Below are 15,223 nucleotides of genomic sequence, written 5' to 3'. Positions count from 1 at the left end.
CCAGTGCCAGATATCTTTCCCTGAAACTGTTCCCTAGTTGGCAATATCTTTGGTCCCCCTGTAATTCCCTAGTAAATGGTACCTCAGGTAGTAAGGGTATGATCTGGCTTCACTCAAGGGAGAGTTGCTGATCCCCCCCCCGCCCCAGGGCCCATTTGGCACCTGGACAGGTGAGAAATGTATTATTCAGGGAGGTGTGTCCACCCCTCAGGTCAGTCCCACCCCTATGGTGCGCTACCTGATGTGGACACAACTTCCAGAAATCTGCTATCTTGGTGGTGGCAGATTTAGGAACTCTGGGACAAGGTTATGCCCACTAGCCACAGGAAGTGGTCATATAGGGGCTATTTTTGTCCCCAGGGGTAAGTAGCCCATTTACTACCATATTCCCCCGAAACACACCTAAATGCAGTATTTAGGGGAGCCGCTGGCCTCAGGAAAACAGATTCCTGCTGACCTACAAAGAAGGACACCTAAAAGCCAGAAAAGCAAAGCTTGAGGGAGAAGCACCTGACTTGGCCCCTACCCTGCTCGCCTGTCTGCTCCTACCGCCAATTTATTGTCTCATCACGCAAGATGCTGTGCCTCCAAAAGCCTAAGAGGCCTGTCTGCCTTCAATAAAGACCCAGGAACTCCAGTGGAGTAACAGAACTGCTCCCCTGCATCTTACAGGCTCCCCAAGAAGAAGTGAGAGGACTTGAGACAGCCTAAAACACAACACCTGAAAGCACCATTGCACCCGTGTCGCACAGCACAAGTTGAAGTGGACCAACAGTGCCAGCGTTTTTCCCCAGCCCTCCAGAGACGAAGCCCTCCTTGGACTTGCCCACTGTGGACTTACCAACGCCGCCTGCAGCCTCTGCACGCAGGCCCCCTCAACTGCAAGTGCTCCGGTGGAGAAAACCAGACGTCTCAGGACACCTCTTCACCCCTCGTCCGAGGAGAAGAGGACCAGAGGTATCCCCACATCCCAAGATTGGAACTCCATTGTTGGTTTCCACCCTCTAGATCCCCAGTCCTCATGTGCAGTATCTTTGCAACCTGACCGATTCCCAATGACTAACATTGGGCACACAATGCCGTACTATAACTCTGCCGCCCCCCGTGCCGCCGGGTTTAGCCCTGACCCTTACCTAATACTTACATTAAGTCCAGGAGATTGGTCCTATACGTTTCTGTGCTGTACCTGTTGGCAGTCTTTGTTTTTCATCCATAGGATAACACTGAAGCTTCAAAAAATTGCACTGTCAACTTTTCTTGCAAAACGTACTTACCTAATCGAACGGATTCTGGTGCCAAAACATATATAAAGATACTTGTTGTTTTTGTAAATTGGTGTGGATCTCCTTCTGGAGTCATATGTCATTTATTGCCTGTGTATTTGCAATGTCTCACACTCCTCTGTGATAAGCCTAAGGCTTCTTGACCACACTAACCCCCTGAAAAAACAGCTTGGGATTGCTAAAGCAAGCCCCTATCCACTAGTAAGGGAATCCCTGGAGTCCTTGCATGACATGACATATCAAAAGCCTGCTTCCTACAATCGACTATTACTGGTTACCAGGGACCATCTAATTACACTTGCAACAGACGAATCTTCAGTCCTGTTAAGAGTATCTTCTTTATACTCTTGTCTACAAAAGTAAGGAAAATGTCGCTTACCCAGTGTACATCTGTTCGTGGCATGTAGTGCTGCAGATTCACATGCTATGCATATATTCCGCCATCTAGTGTTGGGCCCGGAGTGTTACAAGTTACTTTTCTTTGAAGAAGTCTTTTTTCGAGTCACAGGATCGAGACTCCTCCTCTCAGTAATAGTGTGCACAGGCATCGACTCCTTTGTTAGATTGTTTTCCCGCAGAAGGGTATAGGAAGGAGTGGCAGAGTGAAAGTATGTAAATGTACAACTAAATGTAATAATTAAATAAATGAGATGTCCATGCAAATGTAAATATATATACATATGTACAAATAAGAACTGCAACTACTACAGGCTTCCAAGGAGGAGGGAGGGGACATGTGAATCTGCAGTACTATATGCCATGAACAGAAGTACACTGGGTAAGTGACATTTTCCGCTCAATGGTATGTGTAGCTGCAGATACATAAAAAGCATAGATTAAAAAGCAGTCCTTCTCCCAAAAAAGTGGTTGCTAGCCTGTAGGAGTTAAAGTAGTTTGAAATAATGTATTAAGTACAGCTTGACCAACATTGGCCTGTTGCTTTGAAAATACATTCACACAGTAATGCTATGTAAATAAATATATGTGGTGTGGACCATGTGGCAGCCTTGCATATGTCTGCCATTGGTATGTTTCCTACAAATGCCATAGAAGCACCTTTGTTCCTAGTGGAATGTGCTTTAGGAGTTATTAAAAGTTGACATTCTTCCTCAATGTAGCACGTTTGAATACATTTAACAGTCCATCTAGCTAATCCTTGTTTAGAGATTGGATTACCTTTATGTGGTTGTTGAAAATAAACAACAAGCTGTTTACTTTTCCTAAACTCTTTTGTTCTATCAACATAGTACATTAGAGCTCTTTTAAGGTCAAGAGTATGTAGAGCTCTTTCAGCAGTTGAGTCTGGCTGTGGGAAGAAGACTGGCAATTCCACTGATTGGTTAAAAAGGAGAAACTACTTTTGACAAAAATGTTGGATTTGTCCTATATACAACTATGTTTGTCTACTTGGAAAAATGGTTTCTCCAGAGTGAATGCTTGTATTTCACTTACTCTTCTTAATGAAGTAATAGCTACTAAGAAAGCAACTTTCCAAGTGAGAAAATGAGTATCACATGAATGCATGGGCTTGAATGGTGGTCCCATTAATCTTGTGAGTACAATATTGAGATTCCACGAAGGAACTGGTGGAGTTCTTGGTGGAATAATACGCTTAAGACCTTCCATAAAGGCTTTTATGACAGGGACTGTGTAGAGAGAATTATGTTGTATGGTTGGTAAGTAGGCTGATAAAGCAGTTAGATGAATTTGAATATAGGAAAAAGATAAATTTGCTTTTTGTAAATGAAGCAGGTGGCATACAATATCCTGTATTGATGCTTTAAGTGTGTCTGTATTTTTGGGCTGACAATAGTAAACAAACCGTTTCCACTTGTTAGCATAGCATTGTCTAGTTGTAGCTTTGCATGCTTGTTTTAGAACTTCCATACATTCTAATGGAAGATCTAAATATCCAAATTATAGGACTTCAGGAGCCAAATCGCTAAGTTGAGAACACTGGGATTGGGATGCCTTTTTGGACCTTTGTTCTGTGTTAACAGAGCTGGTCGGTTTGGAAGTTTGCGATGGGGTACTACTGACAGATCTAGGAGTGTTGTGTACCAGTGCTGTCATGCCCAAGTGGGAGCTATGAGTATCTTAGTGAGAGCGGTGTGATGCAGTTTGTTGACCAGAAATTGAATTAATGGTAGAGGGGGAAAAGTGTAAGCAAATATCCCTGACCAGTGATCCATAGAGCATTGCCCTTGGACAGAGAGTGAGAGTGTCTGGATGCAAAGTTTTGGCATTTTGCATTTTTCGCTTGTTGCGAAAAGGTCTATGTCTGGTGTTTCCCACAATTGAAAGTACTGTTGAAGTACGTGAGAGTGACTTTCCCATTCGTGTATTTGTTGCGGCGTCCTGCTTATTAGGTCTGCAAACTAGCTGTACTCCTCTAGAAAGTAAATCTGATTGTGATTTTCCCATTTCCATATTGTTTGGGCTAGAAGGGACAATTGAGATTAATGTTTTCCTCCCTGTTTCCTCTGATAATGCACTGTTGTCATATTGTCTGCTTTTATTATGACTGTTTTGTGCCTGACTAGAGGTTGAAAAGCTTTTAGGGCGAGAAACACAGCTAACAATTCTAAATGGTTTATGTGATAAGTTAAGAGCATTGAATTCCATTCCCCTGGTATGGTTAGGTTGTTGAGCTGAGTTCCCCAACCTGTCATTGACGCATCTGTTGTTACTATGGTCTGAGGCACATGGTCCTGAAATGACCGCTCTTTTATTAAGTTGTTGTGATTCCACCATTGAAGAGATTTGGGAGTTTGGCAGTCTATCAACACTAGATCCTGTAATTGACCCTGTGCTTGAGAGCATTGTTGTGAGAGACACTGTTGTAGTGGTCTCATGTTTAGTCTTGCACGTGGTACTATTGCTATGCATGATGCCATCCTTCCCAATAGTTTCATGATAAATCTTACTGTGTAACTTTGATTGGGCTGTATCTGTGATGTGAGGTTTTGAAAAGCCTGTATCATTTGTGCATTTGCGTAGGCTAGGGCTTTTTGGGTATTGAGAATAGCACCTAGGTAAGGTTGAACCTGTGCTGGTTCAAGATGGGATTTTTGGTAATTGATTGTGAACCCTAATGTGTGTAGGGTATCTACTGTGTATTGAGTGTGTTGCTGGCATTGTATAATATTGCTTGATTTTATTAGCCAATCGTCTAAATAAGGAAAGATATATATGTGTTGTCTTCTTAGGTGAGCTGCTAGTACAGCTAAGCATTTTTTGAAAACCCATTGGAGCTGTTGTAATGCCAAAGGGAAGTCTTGAATTAGTAGTGTTTGCCTGCTATTACAACTCTTCGGTATGAAAGTAATCATCTTTGAGTTCTAAGGCAGTCATGTAATATGGTTTTTATAGTAGGGGAATTACGTCCTGCAGAGTGATCATGTGAAAATGTTCTGACAGGATATATAGATTTAGAGGTCTGAGATCCATAATTGGTCTGAGTGTACCATCCTTTTTTTGGTACCAGGAAATATAGTGAATATACCTGTTCCCCGTTGTGATATTGGAACTGTTTCTATTGCTTCTTTTGGTAATAGAGATTGTACCTCCTGCTTTAACAGAACGGTGTATTCTGAGGAGAGTCTGAGAGCGGGGGGAATGTTTGGTGGAGAAGAAATTAGTTCTAGGCAGTAACCATTGCGGATAATTAAAAGCACCCACTGATCTGTGGTGATGTTTTGGCAGTGAGAGTGGATTTGTTGCAGTCTTCCTCCCACATGAGATGTGTGGGATTATGGGATGTTGAGGAAGTCATTGTTTTGGGGGAGTGAGGACACTCTTTGAGGTATGAAATTTCCCTCTGGCTCTAAAGTGTTGGCCTCTGTAAGAACCTCTAAATGATACTCTTGGATAATACTGCTGGCTTTGTTTAGACTGTGAGGTGGAAGCCTCTGTAGTGTGGGGTTTGAAACCTTCCCTTCAACTGCTGTTTTCAAAAGGAACCCCGGTAAGGTGTGGTATATAGAGCTCCCATGGCTTTTGCAGTGTCAGTCTTTTCTGATTTTTTTCAATAGTTGTGTCACCCTCAGGTCTGAATAGATGCTACCCATCAAAGGGAATGTTAAGCACTGCCTGCTGTATTTCGGGTTTAAAACCGGAAGATCTTAACCATGCATGCCCACGAATTGTTATGCTAGTGTTGATAAGTCTAGCTGCAGTATCGGCTGCGTCGAGGGCAGATCTAATTTGGTTATTGGTAATGGTTTGTCCCTCTTCAACAATTTGTTGTGCTCTTTTTTGATGCTCTTTCGGTAAATATTGCAAGAACTCTTGCATTTCATCCCAGCCGCATCAAACTTCCTGCTTACCTTATCAGGGGGAGGAGTATCCCCTGAAGATTGGCTATTGACCCTTTTCCTTGCAGCACTGACTACAAGAGTCTGGTAGTACCTGTTGTGTGATATAAACTGGGTTGGTTGGCACAGGATTGTTTTTTTATTCTGTTCTTGGGGTTAAAACCCTAGCCTTGACAGGTTCCTTAAATATGTCATCTGCATGTCTAAGCATACCAAGCAGCACTGGTAAACACTGGTAGCGTGAGTGAGTGCAGGACAATGTGTTAAACAGAAAATCTTCCTCCAAAGGTTCAGCATGCATTTGAACTCCATGGTATGCAGCTGCTCTAGAAATGACCTAAGTGTGAGCAGTACTATCCTCTGGTGGTGAAAGTTTGGATGGATAGAGATCTGGGTCTTTTAGTGGTATAGGGATCTGGGTCATATAAGTCCCAGGGGTCCACTGTATCTCCATGTGAATATGTATGAGAATGTGTTGGTGAGGGCAATGGTGGTAGGGTAGTAGGTGGTGGAGAGAAAGAAAGATTTGGCGAATGTGGTGGAGAAAGCTGCAAAGGTGATGGTTTATCCTTTCTTCTAAATATCTTTGCTGGTGGTGGAACAGTATGAAGAATCTCTTGAAACGCCAGCTGTCTCTTGGTTTGTGGCAGAGGTGAAGCAATAATTTTCCCTGTCTCCTTTTGGATATGTATCCTCCTTTGTTTACTGTCCATAATCTCCAGGATTGGCTGGATATCAGAGTCCTTAGAATGATATTCAGATGTTCTAACTCCTTTGGAGGATTGTTCAGTAATTGTCTCTGAACTGTGTTTCAAAGGGCTTGGAAGTCCTGTCTCTTCTGTATAGAAGGATTTTTTTCGGCTCTGAAATGGTACCTAATTCTTTCGGTCCCAAAGTTGCAGCCTGTGATTTCGGCTCCGAAGCAGGTCATTGAATTTTCGACTCTGAAAAGTGTGTACCATTGGTTTGGCTCGATTGTGGAGCTTTTAATGTGTTGGCTCAACTCCTCCATCAAGACAGGTGTGGCCTGTTGATGGGGTGACTTGGTCTTTTTCGGCACTGAACCAGAAGGTTGGTCGTCAACAACTTTCTTTCGGGTGGAACCATGGCTTTTTCACCCAGCAATTCCTATGCTTAACCCTTGGTTTAAATTTAATTGTTCAGTATTGCTCTTAAAATAGTTCACTTACTATAAATACTGTAGACTTGGAATAGACATTTCTTTCCAATTAGGTTATGTACTTCTGCTTCATTAATTGCGACTACATTGTATTTTTCACATAATACCGTTTAGATAAAACAAAAACAAATAATTAATTAGGTGTGTTGCCATTGTTGCCACACATCTGCAATCAGAATGTATATAGATTTACCATTTATGATGTGCTTATAAAAAGATATTCCTAGTTTTTCGCCCTGAGCTGTGCCCTTAGGCCAGCACTTTCTCCCATTCAAAATTACTACTTTTGAACACTTCTTAAAAATAGATGGGGGATTTATAGTTTACCACAAGTATTCTATGTCTGGAGTTAGAATAGTAAATTTCACCTTCTATTGTCTGCCACGCCTACTGCTGCCCTGAAGGCACAGTTCAAGGCAAGAAAAACACACAAGATGAAAGGAATGGTTTTGCAGGGAGGTTGAATGTTCACCACAGTGCTGATTATTTTCATTTTTTACATTAAAAAAAAAAGCTGAATGTGATTTTGTCGCAGAGCAGAAAATTGCCTGTTGCCGTCCTAAAAGTGTGAAAAGGCATTTCTGCTATTCGCCAGTCCGGGCATTGTCATTAGGTAGGCTGTTCATTGGTTGATGCAAGTATTGCACCTGCTGGTGACGTATTTATGTTCGATCGCATGTGTAGCTGCAGATACACATGCTGTGTTATATATTCCGCCATCTAGTGTTGGGCCTGGAGTGTTACAAGTTGTATCTCTTCGAAGAAATCCTTTTTCGAGTCACGGATCGAGTGACTCCTCTTCTCGGTAACAGTGTGCATGGGCGTCGTCTCCTTTGTTAGATTGTTTTCTTCGGCTGTCTGGTTCGGACGTGCCTCCTCTTGCTCTGAGACTTTCGATTCAGAAACTTTATATTAATTTTATTCTACCGTCGGTATTGTTTCAATCGAGTTTCCATTTGTAATCGAGCTTATAGTACCGTTGAAAACAAGAAAACGCCCTTTCAGGCGGTGGCGCCTTCCTTGGGCCAGTTCAGGCCTACCACGCCATACCCTGATGGATCAGACTCCATTTATTCTGTCCTAGATGCCAACCGAAATTCCCTTACACCGATCATCACGAGGTATGTAATCTTTGCCTTTCTCCAGAACATCGCGAGGAAGACTGTGAAGCTTAACTGTCGTTCCGGTTGAAAAAAAAAAACTCTGCGTGACCGGAGAGCAAGAAGACTCAAGATGGCATCGGAGTATACAGAATCAACCGACACCTTAGAGGAGGAGCAGACACAGATGACTGTTTCAATTCAGGACACCGACTCCAAAGCAGATTTGGATGAACACAGCCAACAGATCACTGTGGCTAATTGGAAAGAAATGTCTATTCCAAGTCTACAGTATTTATAGTAAGTGAACTATTTTAAGAGCAATACTGATTAATTAAATTTAAACCAAGGGTTAAGCATAGGAATTGCTGGGTGAACTCTAGTAGCAGTGATTGTTCTCCCATTAGGACTGTTTTCTGTGAGATACGGAACTAGTGCAATCTCTGTTCAAGTTGTCCATGACTATGTATACAAAGTTCCTATAAATACAATAAATCAAGGCAGAAGGGAGTCTTGATCAGCGCAATAGCCTTCATCGTTTTCACACTGAGGTTTTCTTGGAGATGGTCAACATCTAACTGCGTCAACCAATCAATGTGAAGGACATTAACGTAGTTTTTATTGGCACTCGTTATCTTTTCTATTTGCAATTTAGGTCATTGATTTTTGTTTGAGATGTTCAAAATAAAGATCCCATGAATACTTTGTCTCGTAGAAAATACATCTTTGGCATGTTTTTGTAGATTAAGATACCAAGTACATATACTGCAAAGAAAATCCAATTCATATTTTGCAATTGCATGAGATAATTAGCAAGTTGGAAGTTTCTATCTAAAGTGAGATCCCACTGAAGTATGGCTACTGTGCATTGATATACTCATTTGGGACGTTGAGTGTCCAGAAGTCTGCTGTGACCGGGTGAAAACTGCACTCCCCCTCTGAATAGGATACAGCCAAATAAATATTGAAAACTGATATTCTGCACCCCTTCACAGAACTGCACTACACCTTCCACAGTTTTGCAAAGGTTCCTGATCCTGAACTGCAAACAAACAGCACTGTAGGGGTTCAAGTCAAAACTACAAAAGACATCATTAAACCAACATCTTACTTTTTTACAAGAGGTCTAACACACCACCACATTAATCTTTAGTGTGCACACATAATAGATAACCTATGTGGCTGAATATTAACCCAAAACTGGAACAGACACAAAGGAAATAAAACCAACCTTATGCAAAGTGCTAAAAAACGGGCGCACTTATGGGCTATGCTTCGCCCTGCCTCAAAGAAGCAGACACGAACAATTTCAGAAAGACATTTCCGTGTTTTCGACAGCAGACTTTCCTTTCCTTCCTGTGAGCTGTAAAACAAACCAAGGAAAAATATTTGTTTTCAATCCTGAAAAATGCAAACATGTAACCTTTACATGTTTAGAATTGTAGTTCCATTACCTTCCAGGTCCATTTGAATGCACTCCTGCAAGCCAGCACAAAATGTCCAACACAAGACTCTGAGCCTGCTCGGTAGCAAGATTATCTTCTGTATTCTTGCAAAGTGTGTTGATAAGTCTCTCATGGAAATCTGAGAACTGCAACATGGCACACCTCTGAACTCTAAACCGAAAAAAAAAAAACAATGTCACACAATTAAAATAAAATCCAACAAGTCATGTTCCTTCATTCAATATTCATTTAAATTTTTAACTACCAAAAAAAAAAAATATATATATATATACACACACACACAATATAGATGTGTATACTCAAGTGCAGTAAATCATGCACACTTGCATCACTACTGAATGTGAAACTGAAAGCAGCTGAAGTCCAAAGGCTCTGGATGTTTTCTCTCTGATCTCACACCTCATACTGAATCCTCTCCACCACCCCACAAAACCGATTGGGAAGTAAAGTTAACACTGCAAAAGGAGAAACTCTCTTCTTTCTAATTGTACTTTCTCCTAATAGATTCCTGTTCAGGTTCAAACAACAAACTGAAGAAGGAAGCAAAAAAATCCAAAATAGTCTTAAAGCCAGCCGAAAGGCCAAATCCGATTTTAAAACATGGACTATATCTATTGTGTTTGATGCCTGATTGATATGCAATAAGTCAGTACAATCTGTGGAGGAATTAGTCCGCATAAACTGTTGGATTATATATGCAGTCCAGGCCCTCTGCAGGGCAAATGTTCCAGGTTAAATATGCGTCCTGCGGTGTCAGAACTGCAACAAGCCTGTTTAGTTTATCTAAGTGTTTATTTATCTTGTCTACTTTAGGCCAAGCAACTCTTTTAAACAGTTTCTTTTGGGGAGGATAAAGGATGATAAATTGCAATACTGCAACATTTAACAGTCTTTCAAACCGTATATACATGAAATAGGGGTCAATCCACAGCAAGATTCATTTATTCTAAAAAAATATGAACTATTTCCTAATATGTGTGACAACGAGGAATGAATAAGGCAGCTGCTACAAAGTGTTAGCAGGTAAGGCAGGGCTTTGAAGGGTTACAAGCGTCATGCAAATCAAACGTTCTGACCAATGTGGGATTGTACTTTGTACAACAGATTAACTCAAACCGAAATTTCCAGGATTTTTGAAGAAAAGTAGTGTACACTTTTTCATACCAACCAAGGATGAATGTTTTTGACAATCACAGAAACAAAAAGCAGTCATTGCCAATGAGATTAATACTTGTAGAAGACACATAAGATATGGATCTTCTGCTACAGACCTACACGGTGTGTTCTCGATTTGTTCTAATGAAAGAAGGTTGTAAAACGACCGCTTCCTGGAGATCCTGGTCAGTATTGAAGTTAAAGTATTGATTCATTTATGAGCTGTCATGACACCGTTTCATTTTCAGAGTTTGTAATGCCAAATTTAAGTATGCTATTGCTAGCTTCTGGGCCTGCTCTTGTTGCAAGAGATTAATTCTTCTTTATAAGTATTAAGAGTGGAATAGAACAGTTGAGATTGTGCAAATGGGTTTGCGAAGTGTTTGGAAAACATTGTCATTAATTTGAAACATGCTCTGCATCATTTCTTTGTAGTTTTTCCTAATTCTTTCTGCGTCGTCTCTTTCAGAATATGCCTATTATTTTATAGCATCATATAATCGCGGTGCATACATAAATCTTTTATTGTATTAGGAGATACAGCCCCAGATGAAAATCACAGAAATCCACATCGACACTAAGCTTGAATAGGTATTCTTTTACAGCATTCATACTAGAATGAGACAGACATCTCTGACACAAGTGTTCATCACTATGGATGCGAATAGTCAAAGGAGAATGTTAAATGTGGGATCTGGTCTGTTTGCTAATGGACTAGCAGCTTTCAACAGAAAACTGTGCATACAATCATCAATATATATTGGCCATAAAGTATTTCATAGACTATAAAGCAGTACCCCCTACAGTCGGCTAGTGTGCATCTGATATAGATGTATGAAATAAATTCCTTAGGACTCTCTGGCTGATATAGGAGCGTGGGTTGAGAGCTGTGTTGGATGGTGGCTCCCCTTTGAGCTCTGTAAAGCCACTGCTGCAGTGGAGCCTTTTTAGCTACACCTCAACTGATTCTTCGGCTGTATCGGAGGGGGAAGTCAGAGGAAACCTTGGCCAGAGAGCAGATTGGTGTCAGGAGTCCAGGGGACATCTTTTCTCTGCATTTGCAGTCCGCGTCTCTGCAGTCGAGTGGCTCCCAAGATGGTGCTGCCCATTCAATTCCTTTGTTTACTGCCCATCTAAACAAGCTGCATCGCGATGCAACACTACAAAATGAATACAATTGATATTTGGAACTGGGCAAGTTCTTAATTTACATAGATTCACCCAATACTTTTGAGAACTTATGTCTAACAACTTTATTGCCTGCTATGCTGTACTCGATCCTCTCATCGCAAATGGGTCATTGCTTTCAGCCTTCCTCATTCCATATCCCTGAATGCGGATCTCGAATATAAATAACTGTGCTTCCTATTTGCAATATAATTGGAATGCATTTTCTAAACATGATCTTTAGCTGGATAATCATCTGAGCTATGATCACTTTGAGGAATTACTGTCTTGCTGTGAATATGACACTGTTTACAGCCTGTGCTGGTCCTTTTTTATATTTTTTTTGCGTTTGGATACCAAAGTAGTGCTACAACAATCTTTCCCTACATCTTAAGCTGACATTATGTTCTCTTACAATTTGCATATCAATATGGCCAAATCTGAAGGATCTAAAGATAAAGACGCCAAGGGCAAGTTGAAACGTGTCAAACAGGAACCCCCATTTCCTGACTCTCCTAGGAAAGGCAGCCCTGCGGACTCTGCCACTATGGAATCCATTGGGTCTAAATTAGACACTGTGCATGACATTGAGCAGAGTAACAAAATTAATACTGATCACCTCCAAGTAGAGATGACTGCTATAAAGAAAGAAATGAAATACTTCATTATTAGGTTTAATCAAGCTGAAAGCAGAATAAGCAATGTAGAATATTGTACAACATGCCCTTGGGAAACATCTACATAAGGTAGATCAAGTTGTTTCCTTTCTGAATGACCATAACAGGTGTGACACTTAGAAATTTTGGTCTTCCCGAAGGAGCGGAGGAGAAATCTTCATAATTGGTTGAATTTGTGGAGTCCTAGGTCCCATCTACTCTTCAAATTTCATTCCATGGAGGCTTTGAAATAAAACTGTCCTATCGAATCCCTTCTTTGGAGTACAGACATTACACCACACCCAGCTGTTTTTAAACCTCTACGTCTTCAACACGAAGAGTTTATTCTGGCTCAGGTGTGGAAAGCTAGGGCGATTTCTTTGCAAGAAACATAAGATTTCTATTTCTCAGGACTTAATTAGAGACACAGTGATCAGAAGGAAGGGCTTCCTTGCCCTGTGAAACTGACTGTATGAAAGGAACATTCCATTCTCATTCACAGGTCCCTCAGGCTGTCAGGTCATCTTCAAGGACAAGTCACAGATTTTCGATTAGCCAGCTAAACTGCCTACTTTCATGGATATTACTTTTGAGAGTAAAATTGATGAGGATGGAGCTGCAAGCCCACTCCATAATTCTCTCCGTTGACTCTTGCCAAGATTAAATGCGGTACCCTTTAATTGTGTTGGATTTTTTTTGTCTAAAGCACAGCTTCTTTCCCCCTGGTTTGCATTGGACTTTATATCCAGCAATTTCAAATTGTCATTTTTTTTGTGTTAATTGGTAACAGTTAATTATTAGGTCTTTTAATTCTCAGTTATTAGTTTTTAGGTGCTAATGTTTCGCCTCGAATTTTTTTTTTTTACTCTTTCTCTCTACTTATTATATTGCATTTTGCAGGGGGAGGGAGAGGTGAGGGGGCTCTCTTGGCTGTTTCCTCCTCTTCTCTTCTTTCCCTTCTTACGAGATGCTCTTGATGTTCAATTTTCTTTCCTCACCTCTCCTCATTATCACACTCATCACAAAACAATCAGGTCTTTCGATTATCTCGGTAGAACAGGATAATGATGGCAGATGGGCTATAACCAGGCTTTCCCATGGTGATGGAGAGCGGTATGATGTCAACATCTACGCTCCTAATCATGAAGACCCCAAGCTGTGACAAACTATCAATTCAAAACTTAATTCACTTCTACAGTCATCTAAAATTGTTTTTGAGGGCAACTTCTATCTCCCTATGGACATTATTGTGGATAGAAGCTCAGCCTTTCAGTATAGGCCTTCATGGTCTCATAAAACTAAGCTCAATCTCTGTGCATCACACAAACTGCTGGATGTTTGGCTCTTACAGAACCCCACAGGTGGTGACGTCACTTTTTTAAATTTTTTATTCTCCTCATAGCACTTTTTCCAGGATTAATTATATTTTTCTTAGTTCTGGTCTAGCTCAAAATGTTTTATGCTCTTCCATAGAAGCCATTTTGTTATCTGATCATGCTGCTATTTCTGTGTCTTTTGCATTCTTCCTCACGTGCCCCATTAGAGATGCATGGAGACTGACTAAAGGATCATTACAATCTGAGGAAGACAGAATATGGGTAAGTAAAACAATCCCATCAATTCTTGAAAGAAAAACTCTGGAACGGTCTCATCTCCAGTAATCCTATGAGATGCTCTGAAATGCGCAGTTAAAGGCTTTTGTATTGGTTTTATACCTAAAAGGAATAAGGATATCAGAGATTCTTTGGCTTCTCTTGATAGGCTAGTTAAGGGCAAGAAATTTATTTTTAGACTTTCTAAAGACCTTTCTTTATTAATAGACATCAAACAAATTTGAATAAGATTCTATCATTAGTAAGAGTGCATTTAGTGGTTCAAGCTCAGAAAAGTAAAAAAAAACGTATTTATATAAAGCAGACAAATATCTTGTGTATGATCTTGAATTTAAACATAATTCCGTAATAACAATGTTTACTGACTCACAAGGTGGTACTTAGACCAAATTTGCGGATTTATTAAAGATGTTTTTAAAATTCTACAGGTAATTAAACTTATCCCCAGGAGAAAAGCCCTCAGGCCAGAGAGCCTCTCAATCAAGTTTTATTAGCCTGTAACCAATATTATCCTACATCCTTTGGAAGCCTTACTGCTTCATTTTGCCAGGTCTTGAGCTCTCACCTGTAAATCTGCAGAGGCTAAGATAGTTGTTCTCCTTAAGGAGGGTAGGGACCATCTTGATATTAAGAATTATAGACCTATTTCTCTTCTAAATATGAAGGTGAAAATGTTTGCAAAAATACTGGTGAAACGTCTTAAATCACTGATTCCTAAATTAATTCATCAACTGCAGTCTAGACTGGTTAAAGGTATGTTGACACGTGACGACACCTGTCTTTTTTGTCAAATTATTGAGAAAGCGGCTTCGCCTAACTCACCGTCCACTGTTGCAATAGTTGAAGTCTTTCAATAAAGTCAATTGACCTTTTCCTAAAGCTGCTATGCATCGTTACAATCTGGATAATCTTCTCTTCAATGGTTATGTCTTTATATGTCAACCCTACTGCCAGGATTAGGATTAACGGGGTTCTATCTTCCTACTACCTTTATGTCAAGGCACTCAACAGTGCTGCCCTTTATCTACATTGTTATTCTTAATAGCCATAGACCCTCTGCTACTGCTGATTAAAGAATCTCCAAACATTGGCGGGGTTACATTTGGTCCACATACATTTAAAATGACTGCTTATGCAGATGATATTCTTTTCTGAAAACCCTGTAACTACTATTCCTATAGTTCTCTCACTGGTTTAATCTTTTGTGGATTTCTCCGGCTACTCGTTTGACAGAGGTAAGACCAAAGTTATGCCTCTCAATGTTCATTGACAATCTACTTGTATTGG

At 40.5% G+C, this 15,223-nt stretch overlaps 1 protein-coding gene across 4 annotated transcripts in view; it reads right to left on the bottom strand.

Moving 5' to 3' along the window:
- Positions 1–15,223, bottom strand: part of BIRC6 (baculoviral IAP repeat containing 6) — a 1,722,273-nt gene that overhangs the window by 1,366,016 nt on the left and 341,034 nt on the right. For all 4 annotated transcript variants that reach the window (XM_069234691.1, XM_069234693.1, XM_069234692.1 and 1 more), the window contains exons 18-19: positions 9,334–9,495; positions 9,111–9,242 (exon numbers count right to left, since the gene is read on the bottom strand). In XM_069234691.1, coding sequence (XP_069090792.1) covers positions 9,111–9,242; positions 9,334–9,495 — 294 coding nt within the window. The remainder of the gene's footprint in view (positions 1–9,110; positions 9,243–9,333; positions 9,496–15,223) is intronic.

This window comes from Pleurodeles waltl, chromosome 5 (genome assembly GCF_031143425.1).
Source record: "Pleurodeles waltl isolate 20211129_DDA chromosome 5, aPleWal1.hap1.20221129, whole genome shotgun sequence".
In the NCBI taxonomy this organism is placed as follows: domain Eukaryota; kingdom Metazoa; phylum Chordata; class Amphibia; order Caudata; family Salamandridae; genus Pleurodeles; species Pleurodeles waltl.
This window is presented reverse-complemented; position numbering and strand designations above follow the sequence as displayed.